Source organism: Hermetia illucens, chromosome 5 (genome assembly GCF_905115235.1).
Source record: "Hermetia illucens chromosome 5, iHerIll2.2.curated.20191125, whole genome shotgun sequence".
In the NCBI taxonomy this organism is placed as follows: Eukaryota; Metazoa; Arthropoda; class Insecta; order Diptera; family Stratiomyidae; genus Hermetia; species Hermetia illucens.
The window spans coordinates 63,416,247-63,444,197 of NC_051853.1; the positions used below are offsets into that span (position 1 = coordinate 63,416,247).

The following is a 27,951-nucleotide window of genomic DNA, read 5'->3' on the forward strand; positions in this document are numbered from 1 at the left end:
TTCAAGCATCTATCATAAAGTAATAAACTAAATTGCTGCAATATCTTTCTTGTTTTTTTCGCAATTCTTCCTGACTAAGTTGTTTATGAATAGTTTTCAGGCTCTTTTCAACTTGTTTCCGAGCCTCCATTGGCTCAGCATGAACTCAACAATATTTTCGAATGTTAAGCGTCTGTTTGCGATGGCCTCCAATCTTGTTCTGTACGAAATAGAGTTGGGCTAATGAAATAAAACTTATTTCAAATTTTCGGCGACGTTACCACATCTTAGGCTGTATGGAAACTCGTCGTGACCAATTTGGTGTAGGTAAACACAATAACCTTCAAGTCCACTTAAGAAATATATTAGGTCGTAGCTTAAATCCACGTGCCTTCGTCCAATTCATTTACGAAAGTCCAGGATGATGCGGTATGTCCAATGACCAATTTGCGCCAGGTCTCATCTCTTTTGCCATTTTGCCATAGATTCCCACAGCCAGCTGCCGTATGAATTCGTGAGATTCCCCGATTGCATTCGGCTTTTATTCGTCAAGATGCCGATGGGGAGCTAGCTGCCGTGCAGCCAGCCGATACCCTGTCCCAATATAGGGCTAATGTAACAGCGTTGCTTGCGAGGCAAATTTCCTCATTAACGGTCATTAGCCATCCAAAAGTAAACGTGGGCCTCTCCAAATGGGACCATTTTTAACCAAATTGACCACGTGTTGATCGCCACCACCTCCCAGCCTTGATGAACGTCGCAACATATCGGGGGTCCAATATTGACTCGGATCACTATTTCGTTGGCATAGTGCTCCTAGCTCAAATAACAACACCACCCAGAATCCCTTTTGACAATTAGGTGCGATTGAATACTGAAGCCATTCACAGGACAGCTCTCCGCAACACCTATAAGGGCGAAATGGACGCCGCAATAACCGCAGTCTACAGAGGATCTGGAGATGAAGCATTTGCAAATGATCTCCACAACCACCTGAAGACCGTTATCATGGATACGGCCACAAACATATTTGGCCCCAGCCGCAAAAGGAGTCGGAACGGCTGGTTTGACGATGAATGTAAGCTAGCAACGGAACGGAAGAATGCCGCATACCGAGTAATGTTGCATTCTCAAAGAACGCGGGCACGCGCAGAGACTTATCACGAACTCCGTCGAGCGGAGAAGCGACTTCACAGACGGAAAAAGGAAGTCTGGGAGAACCAACAAGTCTGTGAACTAAAAAAGTACAGGGAGCAACCGCACCAGGCGCGGAAGTTTTACCAACAAGTCAGCAGGATGAAGTCTTATACGCCTCGATGCTCATTCTGCCGAGACAAAGAGGGAAATCTGATTTCCGACAGAATGGGCATATTGGAGCGATGGGTTGAGTACTTTGATGAGCTACTGAACAACCAGAACATCAGCGAGTTGGAGGTTGGAGTTTAGGAGAAACAGTCCGTGCAATTCATCGGCTAAAAAATCATAAGTCGCCAGGAGGCGATGGAATTACAGCCGAATTGGTTAAATATGGAGGCGACCAGTTACAGAAAGTGATCCGTGATGCTGAGGTAAATACAAGAGGTACGATCCTCTTTAAGTCCACCCAACTACTGGCCTTTGCGGACGATATCGACATCAAGGGAAGAACCGCCCGAGACGTACAAACTGCCTTCATCCAGATCGAGCAGGCGGCGCGAGATCTTGGGCTGCACATCAATGAAGGCAAGACAAAATATATGGTGGCAACGTCAGCACCTAAGACGAACCAACCAATATCATGAAACCGCACTGGTCAAACAGGAAGAATAAAGATAGGAGAATACAACTTTGAGACCGTTGACAATTTCTCCTATCTAGGGTCGAAAATCACAACCGATAACAGCTACGATGATGAAATCCACGCACGGTTGTTGTCAGCCAACAGAGCCTATTTCAGGTTACAAAGACTGTTGTCTCACCATAGGGTCAAAGTTCTTACTGAACAAGACTATGATCTCGCCAGTCCTCATGTATTCCTCGGAAACTTGGGTTCTTAACAAAAAAAATTGCAAACTCTTGGCCGCATTCGAGAGAAGAATTCTCCGAAGAATTTTTGGCCCTTTACATGAGGATGGACGATTTTGTAGCCTACATAACGACGAAATCTATGCGCGATACCATCCGGCTCAATAGGTTACGGTGGGTGGGTCACTTAATCCGTATGGATGAGGATGATCCCACCCGGAAAGTCTATAAGGGCAATATCTATGGTAGAAAAAGAAAACGAGACAGACCCTGCCTAAGATGGAGCGATGGCGTAGGTCAGGACGCTAGACAGCTATTAGGGATATCGAATTGGGAAAACTGGGATGTCTGGAGTTCCTTATTAAGGCAGGCCTAGACCGGATACCGGTTGTTGCGCCGTTGATGATGATGATGAAAATACAGCTCCAGGGCTACACTGATGATATTGTTTTAGCCTGTATTGGCAGATATGAAGATACCCTATTTGACAGAATCTAAACCGGAATCACTAGTAGCTGGTGCAGGAGGGTGGGGCTGCGCATGGATCCAGTCAAAGCCAATATAGTACCATTCACTCGGAGGCGCCAGCTTAGTCACCTTGGCTGCGAGACATTAGATAACATGATATGGAGGTGAAAATAGAAACAGAGGTCAAATATTTGGAATGACACTGGAAAAAAAAAAACTATCATTTAAGACACATGTTGAAAACCTGTGTCGAAAAGCTACAATGGCTTTAATAACTTTCAAGTCCACAGCAGGGAAAAAATGGGGACGCATCCCGAAAATGCTGCACTGGATGCACATTGCAATATCATTGGCTTCACAATAAAACAACTGAACAGCTAGGGAATTACACAACTTTCAAAGGCTGGCTTGTATATACACCACTGGGGCTATGAAGATATGCCCAACGATATCTCTGGAGGTCATTATGGATTTGACTCCTCTCTGTCTGGTAGTATCAATGATACGGGGAACTCCGTAGATCGAAGGAAGATGTATATTGCCAGAGGATAGCATTGTGGCGGAGCGAACAGCTTGTGCGTAGCATGAGAGAGAGATCACTCCTCTCAGTTTAATTAGATAATTTATTTTAAGTTGAAAACAATTCAATTTAAATAATTAAGAAAATTAAAAATTATAAAAAAGGGTTTAAATTACAAAAGAAGAGTTTATAAATTACAGCATGATAACGATTTTTTTATGAATTTTGAACACATTGGAACAATAGGGCCAACCAGGAGAGGGTTGCAGTGACATGCGGCTTAAATTATCAACTAATTATCGCCAGAGTCATTGGTCCAAGGAAAACGCACTTTGAACCAATGGGTAAGCACATAAGTATATTCAAGGCGGAAATATACGCCATAGACAGATGCTCCTCTTTCCACCTCGAAAGGAACTATAGGGGTAGAACATTTCTACTCTAGCCAACAGCGAAGTGGCTATTAAGGCGTTTAGGTCCAAGCACGTGAATTGCAAACTGGTGTGGGAAAGTGTCAACAGACTGAACACGCTCGCCTCATTCATTGGGTTAAAAGGCTACATTGTGTTATAAGGCAATGAAGCGGCGGATAAGCTGGCAGAAAAGAAGTGGTGGAGCAGCGCCTCTATATGTAACAATGCCATTCTGGGGAATTAGAAGTGGATTCATGGGTAATGCGTTGAAAGCGAAGAGGAAACGCTGAAGGCACTGTGCTGGGCTTACTTACCAGAATAGAGTAGTTAAGGTTGATCATGGTGGGATACGAACCCAAGTGCTTAAAAGATTGTTTATACCTCACCAAGAAGAACCTCCGAATTATAGTGGGAATACTCACTCTCATCTGGGGAAGCTATCTACGGATATTGCCTGCAGATTCTATGAGGAGAGTAACGAAATCTCCATACAATACTTAATACCAGATGCCAGCTGAAACATTTTTAAGCGGGGAACATAGTATATAGCTACAACACCAAGTCTGGCGATATCCAGATAAATCGAATGCAGAAGGATTTCATATTAAACTGCACTTATGTCTGTAACAGTTAGTCAAATTAACTTGTAGCATGTCAAAGCCTCTTCCTGTCTACTGGCGGCAAGGCTGACAAATTTGCAGGACTCTCCTCACATATTTCTGGTTCAAGAGCCATGGGTTTATTATAACAAAATCAGTGGTATTGGATCAGTCAAGGGGACTAGGATCTTCTTTGATGAAAGATCCTTCAAACCGAGGGGTTGCGTCCTGATGTCAAAATACTTAGAGGCAATCATGGTGAGGTAATTTTGTTCCATGGACCTTGTTGCCGTCAAATTACCACACCAGGATAATGATAAGAGGGAGAAACATAATAGTTGCATCCGCTTACTGACCCTATGATTTTTTGTGTCCTCCGCCGACGTGGGGCCAAGAAGAAATGAAGTAATTGGCCTAACAATCAGCACTTGCAGTTGCAGAGACTGGCGAGTGTTAGATGAAGTCTCACTCTCAGATGATCATTACTCAGAATTTAGTCTGACTATTGCAGACGAAGAGTTTATAATATTAAGAAGGAATCTTAGGAAAACGGATTGGACAAGATTCAATGAACTTCTTGCCAACAAAGTGGAGCTCTCTAGGCGAATAAGAAGTCCTTTGGTGATCGAAGATCAATTGGAAACTCTGAATCGCATACCTTTCGGATGCTTTCAAGAAACATGTCCTATTTCCTGAGGCCAACGTGGTAAAACGGTTCCGAGAACTGCAAAGACTTAGGAAATCAAATCGTGCTTGCAAAAGCAATAAAGATTAGGAGTGGCTAAACTTCCGGAACTCTAGCGTGAATATAAGAGATTCGTGAAACGTTCGAAATGAGACCCTTTTAGAGCATACTTTGAGGAACTGGAAGGTGAAAGGGAGACTTGCAGGCTGTGTAGAGTCATTAACAAAGAAGAGACGGCCAAGTTGGACTCTCTTAGAAAACCGGATGGTACTAGAGAGTTGAGTTTATACAAAGTCTCTTGGAAGTATACCACACGGAAGAACAGGCTTCAGAGGTGGGAACAAGTGAATTGGCTATTTCTGCAAACCCTTCAACATGAATGTGCTGCAAGAGGAATTGGGACACTGCGAGAGCGGTTGTTACCAATGAAAAGGCGAGAGCTGCTATATTATCATTTGAACACTTCAAAGCACCTGGCATGGATGGCATCTACCCAGCGATGGTAAAGAGAGAGCACTTAGAGCAACTTATAAGAAATATTTTTCTAGGATGTCTTGCTCTGGGCTACGTGCCTTCCTCTTGGCAGCAGGTTGAGGAGGCCTTCATAACTAAGTCTGGGAAATATCAATATTCAAATCCAAAAACTTCAGGCGAATTAGCTTAACATTATTTTCGCTGGAATGTGTGAAGAGACTGGTTGAGCATCACATTCCCGAGGAGGCGCTAGATCGCACCCACTAAATAAAAACTAGCACGTTTACCAACATGGAACGCGATCTTGTGAGTCTGCTCTTCACTTTTTGGTTTCAAAGATAGTGGACAGAATTCTTAAAGGCAAGTACGTGATGGGGGTGTTCGTGGACATTGAAGGGGCGTTTGACTGTGCTCCCTTTCAAAAGCTAACAGCGGAAACAACGAAAGGCTGCTCTTAAAGTGATGTACTATCGCAGCTTCTGTGGAGTATGCTGGTCGACTCACTACCATGCGAACTGCAAAATCTGACAATACACGTTCAAGCTTATGCGGATGACGTGACTGTGCTTGATGTTGGTCGAGATCTCGGAACGGTGTGTAGAAATACCCAATGCTCTGTTGAACATTGGAAAAGTTATTGGGAGAAATCCAGTTTTCCCAATGCCCTCTGATACTCGGATACCCATACATTTGTTTGATAGAAAATATGAGGTTATTTTGAAACGAAGAGGAATCTCGTACGAACCAGAAGAATGCGTGTCAGGATATACTGGCGTCCCCTACACCGATGGCTCAAAAACTGAACAGGGTTTTGGAGCAGGAATCTGCGTGTCGAATAAAAACGAGATGTGGGCTTTTCTCATGGGACAATATAAAACATTCTTTCAGACTGATGTATGCGATCCTAAGGGCGGCAACCCGGTTGATTGACGAACGGTGGTAGGGCAGGCGCATCGCAATCTGTAGCGATAGTCAAGCTGCATTGAGGACGTTAAGTAATATTTTGATCACTTCAAAAATCGTTCAGGAATGTAGAAACCGATTGAACTCAGTTTCTAGATTCAATACAGTGGAATTACTCTGGGTACCTTGTCATGGTGGTGTAGAGGAAAATAAAATCTCGGATGCCTTAGCAAAAGAGGCTTCAACTTTCCCCATGTCCGCACCGGAACAAGCAATTGGGGTATCAGTAGCATTGCCTAATGCCGCTATCAAAAACTGGAAACAAGCTTCCCATAATGAAAGGTGGCTGAGCCTTGATGCTGCTAAACATACCAAACTTTTCCTGCCAGAACCGAACCGTAAAGTTCATCTTATCGAAAAGCAGGAAGACTTGCAGAGGTATTGTAGACATGCTGAAAATCCTGTGATACATAAACGAATCCGGGATATCGCGTTTAACAGTACAATAGACCACTAGGGTGTGAGGGGTCAAAGGCTTTGCCTCTTCCCCACCTCAATCAAACACGTAGACATACAGTACAGTAGGAAAAGCAGGGGCAACTGCCATTCTTAGACGTATAATTGGGGCAGGATTGGAAGTTATTTGAAATAATTAAGATTCGTTTGCTAGCGGACTTATTAGCACTGATGAAGGGAGCAAGTGGTTGCCGATATATCGCGAACACCTCATCCCCAGCACTTCATACTGCACTCATTAGTGCAAACTCGGCTATTTTGATCACATGATCAACCGAATGCTAACTTTTCCCATATTTTCGGTAGGCGTGATGAAGAAGATCATATGCATTTTTGATGACCCTAGAGTGAACGGATATACTTTCTCGACTACCGGCACTTTGATCCACAAATAGAACAGGATTCTTCCACCACAAGCACTCGTTAAGCCTACTCCGGATCAACTCTGCAAAAGAACAATAGGTTCGGAATTTAAACAAATCTCCCTTCCGTTGAATCAAAAGAGGCAGCCATCTCCAAACTCTTTTGGAATCAATCAAATAACCAAGTCCGGGATGAACCAAATCGTCACATTTTTCTGTGCAAATTGCAGGGTACATCGGACAAACAAGAAGAAATAGACAAACACGTTTCCGAGAATATCGAAGGTAGCGACGCATATCGTCATCACCAGACCTACCGTTCCTAAGCAGAATATGGGTTTGGTGAAATACATAACGCGTGTCGAAAGTTTTGAAATTTACAGGACCCAGAAAAATGCACTTCTCAGCAGAGTCCAGAGCAATGGATATTCTTGGCTATTCAAATTGGTCAAGAGATGCACTCGAAATGCAAAATTAATATCCATCCCATCGAGGAGACGAGTAATGAAGGGAAGAAGTGAATGATAATTTAATCACTCACTACATAAGTACCCCCCTCCCCCGTCCTCTTGAAATTTTAATAAACTTAAAAAGGCGAAACATCCATTATTGCAATTTCCAAATAATAGCTGTAATAACTTCTTAAAAGTGCAACAGTGCTAGCTTTATTCCTTCAAACATAATTTTTAAGATAAGAGAACATCTTCTATTATGATTTAAGCGACGCATCATTACATCTCCTTAAATTCCTTCGTTAATTTAAAATACGAATGAAGGTGAAGCTCTTCATAAATTTATAGAGTTCTTTACACCTTACTCCAAGTCGAGTTGAAAGAATTTTATCACTTCCAAGGACATCCTTGTATATTGCGCTGTTCTCGTATAAAGAGTGTCTTTTTGCCGTATCTTTCTCGGCATATGTTCTTCATGGCAACAGTGGAGTTCTAAGCTTCTGAAAACTCAAATGCTCCCAGTCTTCTGTGAATGACAGAATGACATCCATGAAGATAATAACTGATACGGGAATAGTGAGTCAGTTTGTATCTTAAGTCGAGCAGGCATTTATGATGACTTATTTTACAGTACGTAGTAAATATTCGCAATATTTATGATCCTTCAAACGTTACAACATGTATAAAACTTATTACTTCAATTTAATTTTCGCCAAACTATCTCAATTGCTTAGATCTTAAAAATATTGTGAAGGCTGTCTTAGCACAAGTATACAGTAAGCCGTTAGATAGTGAAGACGACCCAGAAAAGAGCACTTTTTGAATAATTCAGTTTCTTTAGTTCTATTTTTTACCGAAAAGAGGTTGTTGTTGTATCTAAACTTTGGTTGGATTGAAAATTCATTCAATAACGAAGTTTTAGATCGTTCAGTAAGTAATCGACTCTTGACTTGAATAACTTTACTATGAATGAATTGTGCAAGTTGTATATGTTCAAAGGTGTGAAGTTAAACAATTACAATTATTTTAATAATATCTCCGGCAATCAAAAATAATATGCTTTATGTGACCTCTAACAATTTCAGACATCGGGCAATCTGATGAGTGCCAGAAACAGTGAAGATATGTTCAATACTTTCCGTAATCATTTAGGATGTGAAGTGGCGTGAGCTCCAACCTAGCATCTGCATGGTGTCGCTTCATCCATTTCGAAACATGTACATGTCGAGTGTCCTTAATCGTCCCTTTACACGTGCGACACTACAAAAAGTTCGGCCCACTTTAATTGCTGATTGTGTACGTTAAATCAAAAAACGTTGGCCTTAATATGAAGATAGGGATTATACCTGTTACTTGATATGTTACTTCAAGGAGTGTTGTTCGGTAGGCACCATATGTTCGTAATGTACTCAATCAATATACAGCGCTATATGCTTTTGTCCGATTTTTCCGCTAGAGCAATGATCCCGGCAGGGACTGCGTATAGCAAGAACGAGCTAACAGCCTTTGAAGTAAGGGATAGTGTTTTCGCAAGGAATATATTCACTGTAGACTGATTTGTCGCTAAACTCTCCAGATGTGATTTCTAGTTCACATTTTAGCTTCGATTGTAAAGATGTTGCTCTGCTTGAAATATTGGATTACATTATTACACTGGTGCCGGTTACGAAGTAAATGACGGCCAAGATCATACGAAATAGGACTATGGACGAATCTTTATGGCATACTACAGGTTATCCTATACGTATTTGTCAGAAGGAACGCAAAAGATATTTCGGACTATTTGGTCCTGGGTTACCTCGATTTATCTTCTAGAATTAGAGGCATTTTTCACATTCAGAGTTATCATCTGTAATGACTAATGGTTTGGTGGAGTGGCCGGAGACTATCAAGAGGGGAGAGCTAACCCAAAAAGATGGCGAAAATTACCACGAAGGTCGGCCCGCAAAATTGAAGCTCCATCAAAGCGTTGCATTGACATGTGCTCGCACGCCTTTTTGTTAGCCAGGCTCGGGAAAGTGGGGGGCCCATTGAGGACTTCGATCCCTCACGTGTCATTGCACAAAATACACGTGTTACACAGATAAGAAAGGGAAATAAATGTATGTGACAAAATAAAATAAAAGGAAACCAAAAAACCCAACAATGAACTTAATGCAAAATAGATAAAATATCAAAATAGTATAAAAAATAGAAAAATGGGAAAAAAAAGCAACCATAAAATAAAATATGCAAGAAAAAACAAGTCGAGAAACCGGAAGCTAGATGCTGCAGGTATGAAAGGTCTTGTGTGTTTCTTTTATAATTTGAGTATGCATTTGTTCGATTAGTACGTAGCACGTAATGTATGCATTTATTATGTCAGAATATCCACTTTCGGGTGATATTGACATTCAAAGCCTTGAATGTGCTGGAATCGTTAGTTAGTTATAGTGTGATTTCCACCAAGCTTGGTAAGATCATGCTATATATTATAGACCCTATTAGCAAATTTCGTGATTCTAGGATGAACTTAAGGGGGGTTTTGCAGGCCCTTACTAAAAATTGTACTAATATACTACTGTTGACTTTATTTGAACAGATATCGGAATGAAGGGTATTTCGCAGCCTAGGCACCATATAGTGGCGACTCCTTAATTTTACAGATTTTTCGGTTGATTAGTTTCTGAGAATGGATCCGATAAATAAATTAACACTTTCCACCCCCCGCACTCCCCACCTTTCTAACAAATGCCAAAGCTCAGGCCGGCTTCGGAAAGTACTAATCGAGACCTTTCATTTGATACTCTACATGACTATATTTGATTAAAAAAAATGTACACCTCCCTTTTGCATGTATGGGGACTACCCCTTAAATTCGATGTAAAATTATGTAACTCAATGTATGCCTGAGCGTTCAAAGTTCCCACATTTCCACCAAATTTGGTGTCAAGTGTTGCAACCGTCTCCGAGAAAAACGGGTGTGACAGGCAGGCAGACAGACAGTAAACAGATTTCAATAAGGTTTTCTTTTGCCCATGAATGGAATTTTAATACTTCACTCGAACGTCAATTATTCCCGTTAAATATGATGTCGGTATCTTATTTACATGGCTTAGGACGCAGCTAATTTGCACAAATTTGATAAGTACAAGAACTGCTACAACTTTGACACTATTGGCAGGATTTTTATGAAACTTGACATGCGTTTGCACGATACTGTCCTTTATGTCGGTGTAATACTCCTTGGATGAACTTAAGAGGTTTTTTTCAGTCAATTTCTTAAATTTGGTAATACACTATTAGTAACTTTATTTGAGCAGATATCGAAATGGCACATATTTTGAGCCCTATATTTAACATCAGCGCACCACACTGATTTTTTCAGATTTTCGGATTGGATAGTTTTCGAAAATGAGTCCCGTCTCACTTTAAGTGTGTACATTCGGACTCCTTACTAGCGCACTCTACAATTCAAGTCAAAACTAATATCAGTTTCAGAAAGAACTATCCGAGACCTTTCGTTTGATACCCACACTGCTATATCCGGTAAAAAAATTTTTAAATCGCACCTTTGCGTGTATGGCGAGCCCCCCTTTAAACTCCACCTAAATTTATGTCACTTTCTGTATGCGGGGGATTTCTTAAAACAATGTTGAAATCCATCAAGTCGCAACTCAAAAGCTTCATAGAAAGGTAATAATCGTATGTGGGTCCCTACTTTTTACATCATTGTAAAGCAATAAGCATCCATCGACTTGATAGTGTCAGTATAGAGTGAATAGGCAAGAGGGGTGTTATTAGCCATTATTAGAAAAGCATATAACGGTAGAACGTGTCGCATGGACCATGGAATTAAAATTTTGCCTTCTGCACCAATATTTTTTTTTTTGGCATCGGCGACGTTCTCCAGTCTTGTCCGGAGGAATTTCGGTGGATCTCTTATCTTTCCTCAAGCTCTTCAACTAAGCTCACGATATCTGCTTGTTCTCACAAGGGGTGGTAGGCTTTGGCAAGCTAGGTGTGAATTCGCAGAAGAACGAGAGTTGACATGAAGATACCAACGCATTCCATGCGTCGAAAATTTTGCATGCTTTGGCAGTGTTGCTTCTATTGATGGTGACACCTAACTCAGAAAACTTGCCGCATTGATACCGCTAGATATGCTTTGTTTTATATCAAATTGAGAAACGCGGATACTCAAAAACCATCATCAGTTATAGGTTGTTTTGCGTCTGGAATGCTATATAGAAGCAGAACATGCCAAGTTGCTGGGAAGCTTTTCATCGGAATATTCTGACCTTAGATAATACAAATCAATAGTTTCATCTTCAAATCAGTCTGATACCTGTTGATTGGAAGACGGAAGTAGCAATGGATAGATCACATAATAAAAAATAATTGACAATAGGCAATGCATTTGCTCTTGACTCTACCTTGTAACTTGTTCGCCCATACCGCCGGTAACTTGACGATTGACCTGAATGGTTTTTGGAAGTTCTTTATACTGTCGACGCCCTCGTCTGGCATTGGACATTATCGTACCAATTTGTCCTTCGTTGTGATCTTTTCGAAATATCTGCACTCTACAGCCATCTCGTCCGTCAATTCGGAACAATACTGTAATATAGGGATGGCCGTTGCGCTTCAGGCAGATGAAGTTGTGGAGCTTACTCAAGGTATTACCTACATTCTTCAGTTCCCTGTTCTCCAATGGGAATTCATTTCTTACGTCAATAATGTTTGCCTGACTGTTTGTCTCCTGCTTATTGCTTTGTGGAGTAAACTTCAGTTTTCGATAAGATTTAATGCTAGACAGACAGTAGGCCCACAGCAATAGAACATAAAAAACCCAACTCAATCTCCATTACGGATCTAAGCCAACAATAACGACGCCAGGAGGCATCCACCGGTGCCTGAATATTCACCTCAAATTCAGGCCAGGCTCCCACTCATGTACCGCTTTTTGCCTCCTGCAACGCCTGTACTCTATAGGAAGTCCTACTCGCCGAGCCACCCTTTTCTCGTGAAGTATCGCCCTTATAGGGCAGATAGCCTCCAAAAATTCTCCAAGCAGTCACAGATAGTTATCCTGCACATCTCCTAAGTTAGATATGCTCACGCAACTGTTTCTATTAAATCGCGGTTCACCGATTCCGAAACCCAAAGCGAAGCGTCACTCGAAGCGACTAACTATATTCTTACTCGGGTTTCTGTATCTTCTATGCAGGGACGAACTTGGGCGACTGTAGCAATTACAACCAACCAGTCTTCACATAGTAACGACATTTCGGTTTCCGAAGTGTACTTTCCATAATCTCTTTTTTGTCCATGTCCGGATGAGCATTTTCCTGCCACCTACCCGACTGGAAAGGTATTCTTGCTCGCAAACATCCGTACATATGCATGTTCATACGCATTGTTTTTAGGTCCCCTGACCCACACGAAAGGACGCACCCCGTAGAAAGTCTGGAAACTCCACAAAAGAGCTGCCTGTCTACCAATCTGTATGGTATGTCAAGGTGTCTTCTTTTTATGAAGATGTATTTTCAAAGGGCACTGGCTTCGCTACTGACGTTGGATTTTTATTCACTAAAACCATCCCCGACTTTCCTCTGCCCCGTGGAATCTCCATTAGGTATACATCATGGGGTGTGGTTAGATTTGGATCTACTTCTAGGTTTCTCCTTTCTTCCGTGAACTTCAGGCATTGAAATCCATTGCAGTTTGGACAATTAAGTGAAGTGTCCAATTTAAACCTATTCAGGTATTAACAGGAACAGAAGAGATACTCTTGGTCGGTCAGAAACTGGATGAGATTATAATTGATTTCCCCATGTTTTCTTTCAAGCCGTTTCCTGATGGTAGGGATCAACACGTGTGTCCAAAGCGCTTTTTATGAGTGGTGTTATTGCTTTTGCCTTCTGGTTATAGATCTCTCTCTTTCGGTTTTTTTTCTTTTCCAATGAAGGAGAGTCCGGATAGCTGAGTGGTTAGAGCGCAAGGCTGTCGTACGGAAGGTCGCGGTTCAAATCTCGCTGGTGGCAGTGGGATTTGTATCGTGATTTGACGTCGGACACCAGTCGACTCAGCTGTGAATGAGTACCTGAGTCAAATCAGGGTAATAATCTCGGGCGAGCGCAATGTTGACCACATTGCCTCCTACAGGCTATCCTGTAGTGTACCGTTACGGTCTTGAATGAAGTGCTCTAACACACTTCAAGCCCTGATCCAACATGGATTGTTGCGCCCATGATTATTATTATTAATAAAGGAGAGATGGACGGTCCGGAAGGCAGAACGCACACCAAGAGTTATTCTTTTGTAGACCGTGCTCAGTTTATGTTCGTTAAATGAAACATGCAGCGCTGCGCCACACACTAGGAATGCATAAAGCAAGATGGAACTAACGCACTTCAAGGCCCTGATTGAATTAGATTATTGCGCAGCGGTTATTATTTTTTTTTTCGAGTAGTCAAAATTTCGGCATATGCCGGATTTTACCTAATACTAGCACGAAGTGTCAAGCCTTTAGGATCGGGCGATCCTAACTTCTGAAAAGCTAAAGGGGCGCTGGTGGTAGGTTAGTGGGAGAATCCGTCGAGAGCTATCCGCAACATCGAGCACGTATGCAGAATGGTGTACTGCATGGTTTGAAGAGAGTACCAGGACATCAAGGGAAGTCGTGAGGAATTTAGGTATAATACCTGTAGCTGACTATATTATGGGAAGTACAACTACTTTCTAGAAACGTCAAATTTCTTTGATTTCCCAAACCATTTGTTGTTTGTTTGTTCAATGTTGCTATTATGAGGGATAGCAGCATCAATAATATACGCGGAACGACCCGTCTTGTCAACTTACAGCACGAATTAAATGATAAGCTTTAGCTTATCTTAAAAAAAACTATATCTTTTGTTTTAATAACTTTATTTTAAGTAATGGTTCTTCGAACCGAATCGAACAGTGGCGGTCTTAAGACTAACTTAATTTAAGATCCAAGAGAATCCAAATGTGCTGAAAATGCATTTTCTGAATTGTGGCAATTATACACTTGCAGACTAAACATCTGCCAGTCTGGAATGTTGCAACCTGATTCTTTGGTCACGTTGCTGACACAAGTGTGAAAATTAATTTTTGTTGGGTCAGGCGTTTCAGGTAACGTAACTCACGTCGTGCTTGTTGTGCGATAGTCTGCCTTACAAACAGCCGCCTGCTCTATTGTTCTTATTTGCATCTACCATTACTCCCAAGTATTTAATGTCTGGTGTGGTAGTGATGATGTGACCCCTAATTCTAATGCGAATGAAATTTCTCTTCCGTCACTTGGTGTTGAGGACCGTATTTCCTCCGCGAGTGTCAGTCCAACGCTAACCAACCAAGCATTAACAGTACTGATTGCTTTGCATGGGTAAGGCTTAGCATCTTCGAGCTGAATTCCAATCACAACCTGTACAATGCCGTCTTTGTAGTCCAGTACTAAACCATGTAGGACGAACGTGAAGACAACCAGCTTCTGCGGTCCATTATAGGCGCCTGCTCTCGCTAGTAGCTGTCCACAATGGTAATGGAACAGCTGTACTGAATGCATTTTTCTAGGGTTACCACCACATAATATTTGCTGTCAACACCCCTTTTATGGATTGTATTTTTGTAACCAATTTGATGGTATCAGTAGTTGACTTAGTCTCACGCAACTTATACTGCCGATTTGAAAGACGCCCTTGGCTCTCAACAATCGGGAGTAATCTATTGTATATTATCTGCTTCAGCATTTTCATATGAGTCTATAGGAGGATGGCTCACTCGAAGGTTTGCCAACTTTAGACTTGTTGTCACCTATTCTGGTGTTGATTTCCAACAGCTCGTCAGTGGTTACTGCCGGAATTGCCATTACATTCACAAGTCTCTGGGAAGATTAAGCGCACCACTGGGGAAATAACCCCTGCATTATTTTCAACAAGATGGTTGGGTACGTGATCTGTCGACCTGACGACCGTTCTCTGAATCGTCTTATCACAACTCTATAGGCGCTCCACGACGGGTTTAGATTCGTCGTAGAGCAGGGCTCCTTACGGTACTCTCTTTTGCTTCTCTGGAAGCCTTGCTTAACATTTTTGCCGGCTTCCTTGTATTTGTGCTCTTTTTGCACTTGATCGGCCCAGCTTACCGCCCTCTCCCGCTCGTCTGGTTCGATAGCAGGCTGATTGAAGGCTAGCTGATTCCATTAATAATTAGATCTTCTACTGAGGAATGTTCATCACCTAGGCATGAACGCATTACATGCTTTGGGGATGCATTGTGTAACATGGAGAGTATATTACTATTTGTCTGTTTTTTATGGTAGGTGGAAAGCTTCATTCAAAAGCTACCGCTAATTTCCACCAGACGGTTAAGCGGGACTCTTACCCACTACACTACACACCTCCTTTTCCATTCGTTCTCCCCACGGGGCTACCATATGGTGTTACGACGCGGGGCTTGATCAGTATTTAACTGTTATTCGTGATAATGAACCTCTTTCTATGTTTCTTCCTTTCAAACTCCTTCTGGCGTAGTATTTGTAGATTATTGTTACTTCCACCACCTTCCACTTCTCAATCGAACTCAACATGTTTTGCTGTGATGCTTCGCGCTTATAAGTGGGTATTAGCTAAAGTTGACGATCTCCGAGAGTGTACGATTTTCACCCACGAAAACTACTTCTCGCCAAACTACGACCGAGATTTCCCCATCCAGCAGCTTGCCTGTTTCCCTGTTTAATAGGTAAATCATCATGACCAAATCGGTGAAGATACCCTGGATAGCTGCTATGACCGCCTATAAACTGAATTACAGCCTATGTCACTATGCCTCGACGTTCAGTATTATTCGTCCTTTCTCACTCTCGTTTCAGCCAACTGCCATCGGAGGGCATTAGGTTTACCAGTTCGTTCTTGAATCCGTGGGACTTTAGTTGCCAAGATGTCGATAGGTATAAGCTCAGCTTTTACACATGCTGCATGGTCTGATATCGGTCAACAAGCGCAATATATTTGGGACTGCTGTTGATGTTACTGAGTATGGTTGCGCAAACATGTGCTGCGTATTGAATCTAGAAATAGATTGACGCTAATTAGTCTATGAGCTGCTCTCAATGCAGTGCCTTAAATAAATATATTCCTGGGATGCAAATTGGATAATGCACTTAGAGTTGCGCGAATGTCGAACTCACTATTACAGATTACTCGCTCAAAAAGGTTACCGATGATATTTAGGAGGCATTTGGTCTATACGATGAAGATTCGCTTGGTGGCTTTTTCGGCTTCGGGATTTTTGTTTCTTCCACGGTGCAGGTAAGATACTTTCCTTCAAGCGTGCTGTAAATACTTGTGCAGAAGTTTTTGACGCTATCCCTACTGCCAAGTTGGCAGCCATGTTCGATACGTCATCTAAGCCAGACGCCTTGTTGGATTTAATGTTCTTCGCCGCTTCGTCGCTTATCTCTGATACTTGTCTGGCTGTCACACCCGATTTACTCAGAAATGGCTAAAACGATTGCCAAGAAATTTAGTGTGAACATGTGGACTGTGAGTCCCGTTACATTCAACGATGATGCATCTATACGAAATCTAGACCACAAAATACAGCTCATTCGGATATCTGCTCAAATAAAGTTAATAATGGAATATTAGCTTATTTTAGAAACTCATTGAAATTTATCCAAAAGCGAAACGGAATTATGTGAGACTCCTACTCACTAAAACCACCTCCTTCTTCTTCCACTCTCCCCACGGGCATAAGCATTGCTCGCGGTGCTGGATCAGTTCTTAACTGCGGCTCACTGTTGTTCTCTCCCTTTCTTGCTATCCTCGCAGTTATTCATGCCTTAGCTGTTAATGAATCATTTTCAGCTCAATTACAACTTGATTCCAAGCCTTCGTTGAGTCCAACATAAACTCCACTATATTTTCAGGTGTTAAGCGCCTGTCTGTCAATCGCCTCCAGCCTAGGTCGGTGCGCTGTAAACCTTGGGCAATATGCTCCGGATTCCCGACCACGTTACCACATCTTGAACAGCATGGTGGCTCGTCCTGTCCAAATCAATGTAGATAAGCCTAACCTCCATCTCCACTTGAAAACTGTGTTAGCTCGTAGCTTAGTTTCTCGTGGCTCCTTTCAATCCAATATGTGGAAAGATACGGTAGGTCCAGCGGCCAGTTTGTGCCTCGTTCCATCTCTTTTGCCATTCTGCTATGGAATCCCGCTGTGCTAGTTGCCGTCGAAGTACAATAGACTCCCCGATTGCATACATTTTGTCATAGAGACGACCTTGATTGTCCCTGCCACTACACATGTTGCTTCTGCTGATGTTGTTCGATAAGCACTGCATATCCGGAGTGCACTTAGTCGATACGCCATTCCTAGTTTTCCGTAGCTTGATTTGTTTTCCAGAACAGTTGCCCAAACTGGAGCTGCGAGAGTAGCATGGAACTAACTAACCTTGAAGTTGGTAGTATCCTTGAGATCGTTACAGCGATGGACGATGGTTTAGTTGCAGCGCACTCAATGTGTTTTTAAAGTTCATTACTCATCATTACTCTCTTGGGAGTAAATTGTTTGTTGAACAACATTAATTTTCACAGTTATGTCCTTACTTCTTTTGCTGATTAGCATTAGTTCCGTTTTATGTTCAGCAAGTGATAGACTGGATTTTTTTAACCAGGAATCGATCTCCCATATCGCTTCATTTGCGTAGATTTCGATCTCGTCTAAGCGTTTTGCGACTAGTGTTACCCCGATATCGTCCGCAAAGCCAATGGTTGTCACGCATTAGGAAGGCGTAGCGTTAATACTCCATCATACATAATTACCCACAATAAGGGACCTAAGACAGACCCCTGTGGTACGCCGCACGTCATCGGGAATAATTTCAGTCCATCGTCTGAGTCGCAGTATAATCTTCCGCCTAGAAGAAATGCAACAACGATGCATACAATGTACTTCGGAGCCTGTAGTTTGGTGAGAGCCTCTACGATTGTCGTTTATTTTGCGATGTTGATTGCATTTTTTAACCCACCACTGCGCAGCATTTGTCATCTTGTATTGCAGCGCGAGCCAGGCCAGTCACCATGTTGATTGCATCGACGGTTGATCTACCCTTACGAAATCCAGATTGCTCGTCGGATAGGTCTCCTTCCTTTTCCACAACAGCGTGCAGCCCATTGTATAATACTCGTTCAAATAGTTTACCAATGGTATTGACCAAACATATCGGTCGATATGACGAGGGGTCACCCAATGGTTTACCTGGCTTTGGAATAAGTATCAGCTTTTGCAGCTTCCATTGCTCGGGGAATTCTCCTTCTCTAAGGCATGCCGTAAAAACTTAGTCAAATATACCTGGTGCTGTCCTGGCTGCCACTTTAAGGGCGACATTCGGGATTCATCTGGCCTTGGCATCTAGAATTTCCTCTTCTACCATTACAGGAATTGGGGTGATGTCCCCATACATGCAAAAGTTATGTGGGGTATCAAATAAAAGGTCTCGGTTAGTACTTTCCGAAGCCGGTTTTTACATTTGTTGGAAAAGTGGGGAATGAGAGGGGTTGTAAGTGGTTATTTCTTCAACGGTCCTATTCTCAGAATTTAGAATCACGAAATTTTGCACAATTTAGGCTATAGCATAGAGCATGATTTTACCAATTTGGTGAAAATTGCACTATTACTAACAAAGTTATAAGAGGTCAAAACTTATCTCTTGAAAGTGGACATTTTCACATATATATGCATATATTACATGCTACATACTAATGGGACAAATGCACACTCAAATCTCTTTATAAAAGAAATACACAAAAGAAGGAAGCCTGAGAGAACCAACAAGTCTGTCACTAGAAAAGTACAGGAAGCAACTGCACCAGGAGCGGAAGTTTTACTAACAAGTCAGCAGGATGAAGCCTTGTACACCTCGATGCTCATCCTGCCGAGACAAAGAGGGAAATCTGATTTCCGACAGAACGGGCATATTGGAGTGATGGGTTGAGTACTTTGATGAGCTACTGAACATCCAGAACATCGGCGAGTTGGAGGTCCCGCCAACTGAAGACGACGGACAAATACTGCCACCACCAAGTTTAGGAGAAACAGTCCGTGCAATTCATCGGCTAAAAAATCATAAGTCGCCAGGAGTCGATGGAATTACAGCCGAATTAGTTAAATATGGAGGCGACCAGTTACACCAAGTGGTTCATCAACTTGTGCTCAAGGTATGGGACAGCGAATCAATGCCTGACGATTGGCAACGAGGCATTATCTGTCTCATACATAAAAAGGGAGATATCATACAGTGCAGCAATTATAGAGGTATCACGTTGCTGAGTACCATCTATAATATATTCTCCACTATTTTGCTAGGCTGGATAGCCCCATACGCCCAGAACATCATTGGCCCATACCAAAGAGGCTTCATTCCAGTGGCGCGAGATCTTGGGCTGCACATAAATGAAGGCCAGACGGTATGGTGGCAATGTCAGCACCGAAAACCAACCAACCAACAACATCAAACTGCACTGGTCAAACGGGAAGAATAAAGATAACAGAATACAACTTTGAGACCGTTGATAATTTCCCCTATCTAGGGTCGAAAATCACAACCGACAACTACGATGATGAAATCCGCGCGCGGTTGTTGGCAGCCAACAGAGCCTATTTCAGCTTACAAAGACTGTTCCGCTCGAAACGTCTCACCATAAGATCAAAGCTCTTACTGTACAAGATTATGATCTTGCCAATCCTCATGTATTCCTCGGAAACTTGGGTTTTTAGCAAGAAGAATTGCGAACTCTTGGCTGCGTTCGAGAAAAGAATCCTCCGAAGAATTGTTGGCCCGCTACATGAGGATGGACGATTCCGTAGCCCACACAATGACGAAATCTATGAGCGATACCATGACCGTCCGGTTGTGGATAAAATCCGGCTCAATAAGTTACGATGGGCGGGTCACCGTATCCGTATGGATGAGAATGATCCAGCCCGGAAAGTCTATAAGGGCAATATCTATGGTAGAAAAATAAGACGAGGCAAACCCTGCCTAAGATGGACCAATAACGTAGGCCAGGACGCCAGACAGCTTTTGGGGATATTGAATTGGTGGACCTCGGCGCAAAACTGGGATATCTGGAGTTCCTTATTAAGGCAGGCCTAGACCGGATACCGGTTGTTGCGCCATTGATGATGATGATGATTCTTGGTTTACCTGCCGGTTCTGGTTTGTTTTCTCTCTAGTATTCAAGTGGAAAAATAAGGGCAGAGTTCGCCTCAACTCAAACGGGCGAATCACTTACTAAATGATGCAACCTTGAGAGATACAAGTTAGGCTAGGATATAGCCAAAAAGACAATTTTTAGACTTTCACTCCAGAAAGCTAGGAATGAACTTGTAGAGGTCATATATGTTGTGCCGAAGACCTTCTTTGTATAAATCAAGGAGAGAGGGTCTTGTGGGAGTTGTATGCTTCCTCTCAAGCAACATCTCGGTTTTCACAACGAAAAACGCAAGCTGTAGAGTAAAATCCCTGAAAGTGGCCCGGACATTTTTCAAATTATTCTGTCTTTGTTATGAATGATAAAACGATAATTCATTTCCTAAAGTCTACTTTATCGAATAAAGAATAATATTTTATTCTCTATACAAAAATGTCGTTGCAGGTCCACCTGTGCATACATTATCGGGACCATGAATGTATGCTTCAAGCTGGTGATAGTTTCACTCAGTCTGTTGATTGCCCGAGTAGCCAGTAATTGTAATACAAGCATCGCATCACATAATCCTGGGACTTTCTGGAGGCATCCTGATAACTGTTTGATACACCGTTGCAATGAAGATGGCACAGTCACCAGTTACAAGAAAAATTGTCCAAAAATTCAGTGCTCATCTACGAAACTGCAGGTGAGAGACTGTTGCCCGTACTGCGATGATGATGGTAATCACGACATTCCTGACAATGGGGACCGATCCAATGGTTACAAAACTCATGCTTGCAAACGGGAATGCAAAAGTGGCGAAACAATGGTATGCAAATACACTTTTGAAATTAGTCAATTCGAAGCAGCCAGTACTGCATGCGGTGATTGTCCATTCAATTTGACGGACTGTGATCGGAAAAACTGCATAATAGCAGATGGAGTCCCACGGTTGATAATACCTGTCGAACGAAGTATGCCTGGACCAACAATTCACGTCTGCAAGGGTGATACGATAGTAGTGGACATCGAGAATCATTTGGTAACTCAACCGTTTACAATGCATTGGCACGGTATCCTTCAGACCTTTACTCAGTACATGGACGGTATTCCACATATTACTCAGTGCCCCATCTCACCGGGGAACATCTTTCGCTACACTTTCCCTGCTTACGAGGAGGGAACATTTTTCTATCATCCTCACGTCGGAACTCAAGTTGTGAACGGCTGTTTAGGTGGCTTGATTATCAGACTACCGGATTCAGAGAATCCTCACAGAAAACTGTACGACTTTGATCTTTACGAACATTTCATTGCTCTCCAGGATTGGTCACATTTATATGGAGAAGACCATTACGCAAAAGCAATCTTTGGAAGCGCTGTTCCATTACCAGACAGTATCCTCATAAACGGTCGTGGACCCATCTTTTCACAGATTCAGTTACTTGGCGTGAGAGGAAACGTGAATGTGACCAAAGTAATGCAAATTCCATTTGCAGAGTTTACGGTCGAAAAAGGATACAAATATAGATTTCGTATACTTAATGGTGCCTCTTACAGTTGTCCTTTGTCTTTGTCTATTGACAACCACACAATGACAATCATTAGCACAGATGGTGCGGATGTGGAGCCTGTTGAAGTGGACCAGATGGTCACCAATGACGCGGAACGGTATGACATTATGTTGAATGCCAATCAAGTTGTTGCCAACTACTGGATTCGTGTTAAGGGAATTGATGATTGCGAGCCTATGATGCTGCAACAACTGGCGATATTACGATATAAAGGTTCACCCCCTATAAACCCAAAGCAACCCAAGGATTATGAATATCCGCAGATAAACGGTACACGATTCGGAAATGTAATGGATCCTGAAGGCACCATCATCAAAGTGTCAGACTTACGTTCTTTAGGTCCACTGGAAGAAGGCATTGATACTGACAGTCCGGATTACAAGTATTATGTTGATATTGCGACGAGTACTCTCTTCAATCCAATACTGTCGCCATATCCAGACAATAGGCCAGTACTAAACGCGCAGATGAATAATATTTCGGTAATTTTGCCTCCGGGAAGTCTACTAACTCGACCAAATGTTCCTGAAGATATTTCCACAATATGCAATGAGACAACACATGGCAACAAGAACTGTTCCGAGGAATTATGCAGATGTGTACATATAATCAACGTTAGGCGGAATGCCATATTGGAAGTTATCATGTATAATACAGGGTTTGATAATAGACGTTTTCAACACCCAATGCATTATCATGGATATACTTTTCGCATTGTTGCAATGGAGAAAACTTCACGTATAACAAAGGAACAGGTAAGTCCAGTTCATTAGATAATATTGAATCATCGTCATCAATAATTCATTATACTGCGTGGTGTGTAGCGTTGAACATTTGAGTTATCATGTGCTTCAGTAAAACGAAAAAGTTTGTGTTTTTGATTAGGGACATCCCTATTGTTTTTATTTGCGGATTTCGATGCTTCGGGAGCCAGTTTCTCTTTTCCTCCGTGCTTACAATCTATTATTCTGCTTCAGTAGCGTTGATAAATGTCCCCTCTGTGGTGTTCAAAACGGAAATATGGGAGCTAAGAGTTTGTACCTTCTAAGTGCTAAGATGTCACAGACTCAGCAATCAAGTCAGGATTGAGACGTGGATGATTTCCACGCCAGTGGAAAATCTGCACTTATTATCTACGTCGCAGTCAGTCGAAGTACAACATCTCCCATAATAGGAGAAATTGGAAACCAGCATCTTGCGGTATGTGGCATTATTGCCTAACTCTTCTAGAAAACAGAAGAAGAAAGTCGGGTTTCCTTCGAAGTGAGAAAATGTCTGTAGGTGTCAGGTCCAGAGTAATCGAATGCAAAGTTGCGAAGCCCCCGGCGGAAGGTGCTGATAATTGAGAATCATATTGAATTCAGTGGACACTTTTCCAGTGGCGTTTTTGCATCACATACAAGACTCTACTAATGTCTAAAATCATGAAGGTTGGTCATATTAACTTGCAGCAGGCATAGGGCTCCTCCATTCTACTGGCAACAAGGCTAATACAGTTGTCCCCTATAAATTTCTGGTCTAGAATCTTCTACGACGAGATCCTGTTTTTATTTTATTCGTACACGGTGGTGGAAAATCTTAGAAAGACTCGTGTGGTCCAGCTCCACTTCACGAACGTAGTAATTAGAGCGGACGCGTGTGGGACCAATCCTCCAGTCTTTACAGCCTCAGCCCTCCGGTACCACGATTGAAGTACTATTTTCCGGAGTGGGTTTGCCTTTAGACATTCATACCTCTGTTTTTTTATGGTTTCCTCCTCTTTTTTCCTTCAACAACTCCTGCTGTATTTCCACGATTGTGAAGAAAACCCCTTCAAGCTCAGCATCTCCATAACTACATTCTTCGGGTTCACTCTTCTTTCCAGTGCTTGATTTAGATTTCTTCTTTCCTTTGCGAACCTTGGGGAGAGAGTACATGCTCTAAATCCTCCGGTATGCCACCGCATCTAGGATAATTCAGTGAATCATCCAGCCCAAAGCAATGGAGTTACTGATTGTAGCAACCACCGTGTCCTGTGAGGAATTGGGTAATGAAGTAGTTAGTCTCCCCATGTTTCCACGTGAGTCTGTGCGTTCAGCGGACCTTCGTAGACTAGTCCGAACTGCGTTGCCAATTCGAGCCTGGCCTAATAATATCTTGGACCATCATGACACATATGTTGTACTTTTCGAGTTGTTCAGCGAGTGCTCTAAGAGCGTCATTTTTGAACAGGTGGTAGCCTTTTTTCCGTTGCCGTTGTCGTCATTGTATTTCCGATACGACTAAATTTTGGGCTCCATGGCAATAGGTGAATAGGTTGTCAGCCCCCAACCAGCAGGGCCAGTCGGCTCATCTCCGTTTAACGCTGCAGAGAACTCGGTGTTTACCCTTTGTCGTCTGCTATTGTATGTTGCCCAGCGGTTACTAAGATGGAGATGAAAATAGGGTTTGGTAGTGTTGCTGTAAGTGTTAAATGGGCGTGCATCGCCCAGATATTTGTAGAGAAATGCAGTGACGAGTATGCAGGGTGAGGCGAAAAAAGTATCAGATAATGTAAAAATTTGGAAGATCTAATTTTCGTCGCCTAAAGACGGGACGAAAAACCTAAGAAAGTAGCCTACGAGGAATTGCCAGATCTTCCATCAACTGCAACTGCAGGTGACGAATAGCTGTTTTGTTCGTGTACTTTCTGTTTGCTTAGCTCTGGTGTGTGTATTAAAATAACTAGGGAAAGGATACCCAGAACATAAAACCACCATGGAAGATCAAAGATGGAATAAAGTTACGATGCAGGTGCTCCGAACCCCAGCACTGGCAGCTTTTGGGAGCAAACAAAAGGGACTCCCGGACGTTGATATCCCTCGACCGTAATGCCTTGGTAATGACTAATTGGTCACCATGGCATCTAACGATATTCAAGCGAAGCAAAACCTAACTAAAAACATTAATAACGAAGGCAGAAAATGATGGGTTGTAATCGCTGGCCCAAGGCGGTTTTAACACTGACCACATCTATCCAAGATCAAGAGATTTACCCAGTCAGGAGCAGGTTTGCAATTCTCCTATCTTTTCCATTGCCAAACACGGAAAAAAATGAATGTCTGGAAACCACATTAAATACTAAGGGTGACGGAGTAGTTTAAAAAAGGTAATCCGACCAAGGCTCATAGAGAACAGAGCCCTGACATGCAGGAACTACCCTTCATGCAGCTTGGAGCAAAAATAGCTGACTTGTTTATCTGGAGCAAGTACAATGTACACCAAGCTATGGACAAGAAAGAGCACTCAAACCAAACTTGAAACCGGCCGTTCAAATAGTGTCACAGATGACCCAGGTGACAAATAACGGCAGTGGCATCGACCTGCCACCAAATAAAAGAGTGCGGAAGAAAGGCCATAACGCCAAATGCCTATTGAAAAAGAAAGAACGAGATAACCGGTATATCGCTCGTAGTAGTTAATGGCAGGAACTCAGGAAGTTGTGCAACAAAGAATGAGTTTTATTCGGTCAGGAATTACTTGAGCAGACACACACAAGTCTGATACGGAGGTTTCCATCGTTAGGAACCACACAGGACGGTCGCATAAGGGTTACTGACTCAATTGGTGGAGCGGCGATGTAGGCTTGTTAGGCCGAGCAATAAAATGCACCATGAGTCGGTCGGCATGCACTTGAGTTGGTGGCTTTGTGTGGGTAAAAAAAGCGGCTTGTACGTGCACAACTGCTATGCTCCACCCAGTCTGACATTGTATGAGTTTGAACACATGTTGGACAACCTTGTCCACGACGCAAGGGAATGAAGTTAGAAGGTGATTGCTGGTCATTTTAATGTATGGGTCCACGAATGAAAAACCAGAGAGCAACGAAGGTAACGAACCTGCTTCAACCGCAGACCTGATATGCGCAGACGCGTTGTATGTCTTGTCACATTAGCGAGGACTATATCCACAACACCCACACAGTAGGCGAAGAGCATACTCAAAACCGAAAAGGATATCAGGCTTGTGTGACTAGACCAATCTACTAGCCCTGGTCGTGTCGTGCAAAAGTTCTCCATGTAACACAACAGATCCCCAAGGTAGGTGACGCACCCATGACTAGAAAACGAACAGACCCAACTACTGTGAAATTGTGAACCGACTGGCCTTCGATCAGCCTGCCACCGAACCAGATGAACGGCTCAGAGAGCGGTAATTAGAATCGATCAGGTGAAAAAAGCAAGCATACAGGAAATCCCCGAAATGCTTTAAGGAACTCTGCTCAGAGGCGGATGTGAACCCGAGGGAAGCCACTATAGACCTGTGACGAGAGCGGCCGGTCATAACCGCAGATCACATATCCCACTTTCCTCTTGAAAATCATCTAGAGGTTATTTCCCCAGGATGATTAGGGATTGATACCTTTCAGGGATCTCTGAATGTGATTTCAATTCCAGCGGTAACCACCGACGAGCTGTTGGAAATCCACACCAGAATAGGTGGCAACAAAATTCTGGGCCTGGACGGAGTACCGAATTGGATCCTTAAACTCGCCGTGAAATCTAGATTGGGCCACTGGGCTCCATACTGGGCGAGCTACTGTAGAACATCAGGTACAATGGTGTACTCAATCTTTCGGTTATGAGGGAAGTCGCGGTAGTGGGCAATGGTACTGTATTGTTGGTCGGAAAGTAGCTAAAAGGTGCTGTGTTGCGCTCACGCCAAGCAATCAGTATTGTTAAGGCTTGAATGGTTACCGCTGCACTGGCACTTGCTGCCAAATACCGGAAGAGAAATTTCGCACGCATTCAAATTGGATGGGATGTCATGTCATCACTTTCAAGGTGATGGTAGATGGTATCATCGATCGGATCACTGAAACAAGTCGGAATACCGGGAGCTGATCCTTCGGGTGTAACGGTTTTGTGTTCATCTAATGTGTGTGTTTGGCATTCTCAAATTTTTTTCAATGGAGAAAGTAGATTAAAGTAGATTAAATGTGATGCTGGTGCCATCTATGTGTGAAATTCATGAATTTAGTTCGCATCTGGTAGTTTCTTTTGTCGACTATAGTTCTGACCGCCCCGCCCCAACCTACTTGGCCAGCTCAGAAATATAGAAGCGGTGGGGTACTTCAGTGGAGCTTCATTATTCGTGGGTGGACCTTCACGGCCAATTTCGCCAACTTTTTTGGTTTTTAGGATTGCACTTCCCTCTAGACCGACTTCAGCCAACTAGGATAGTTTTTAGACCATAGCTTTGAGGCATAAATTATCATATCTAGTGTTTTAAATTTTCTGAATAAATTCCAGGAACTTTCTAATCAGGGTAGTATTCTGATTATTATTTATTTATTTAATCGAGTCTTATTTGATCTTGTGTACTCGTATTTCTTATCATATCTTGTGTTCTTATGTGCTCCAACATAAATTTTAACATGTTTGTAAGACTCAGTCAAACTGCTTACGTTACATTAAATTAATCACAATAAATTGATGAAAATTTAAAAGTGATAAAATCTTTTAAACTGTTATTTATCCGCAGCTGATGGAAATGGACTGGAGAGGTGAGATCAAGCGAAATTTCAATATGCCGACCCGTAAGGATACTGTTATTGTATATGCACCAGGATACACAATTTGGCGAATAAACACCACAAATCCTGGAATTTGGCTCCTACATTGCCATCAGCAATTCCATTTGACAATGGGAATGGGCGTCCTTATTAAAGTAGGAGAATATTCTGATTTACCACCTATTCCGGCGGGAGTACCAGTTTGTAAGGATCACCTGCCAGTATAAAATTGTAAACGCAGTTTTACAAAATTAACTTGTTCTTTTT

General features: G+C 42.5%; 1 protein-coding gene across 1 annotated transcript; it reads left to right on the forward strand.

Annotated features, from left to right (window-relative positions):
• The first annotated feature begins 8,170 nt into the window (after positions 1-8,170).
• Positions 8,171-27,911, forward strand: LOC119658112 (laccase-2-like). Its single transcript, XM_038065379.1, has 3 exons — positions 8,171-8,305; positions 21,043-22,906; positions 27,654-27,911. The coding sequence occupies exons 2-3, from the start codon at positions 21,071-21,073 to the stop codon at positions 27,909-27,911; spliced, it is 2,094 nt and encodes a 697-aa protein (XP_037921307.1). The 5' UTR covers positions 8,171-8,305; positions 21,043-21,070.
• Positions 27,912-27,951: the final 40 nt, after the last annotated feature.

Excerpts from the sequence above, each read along its gene's own strand:
- LOC119658112 (XM_038065379.1), top strand. The coding sequence starts at position 21,071 with ATGAATGTATGCTTCAAGCTGGTGATAGTTTCACTCAGTCTGTTGATT. Across the intron at positions 22,907-27,653 it reads CACGTATAACAAAGGAACAG|CTGATGGAAATGGACTGGAG; the intron begins GTAAGTCCAGTT and ends ATTTATCCGCAG.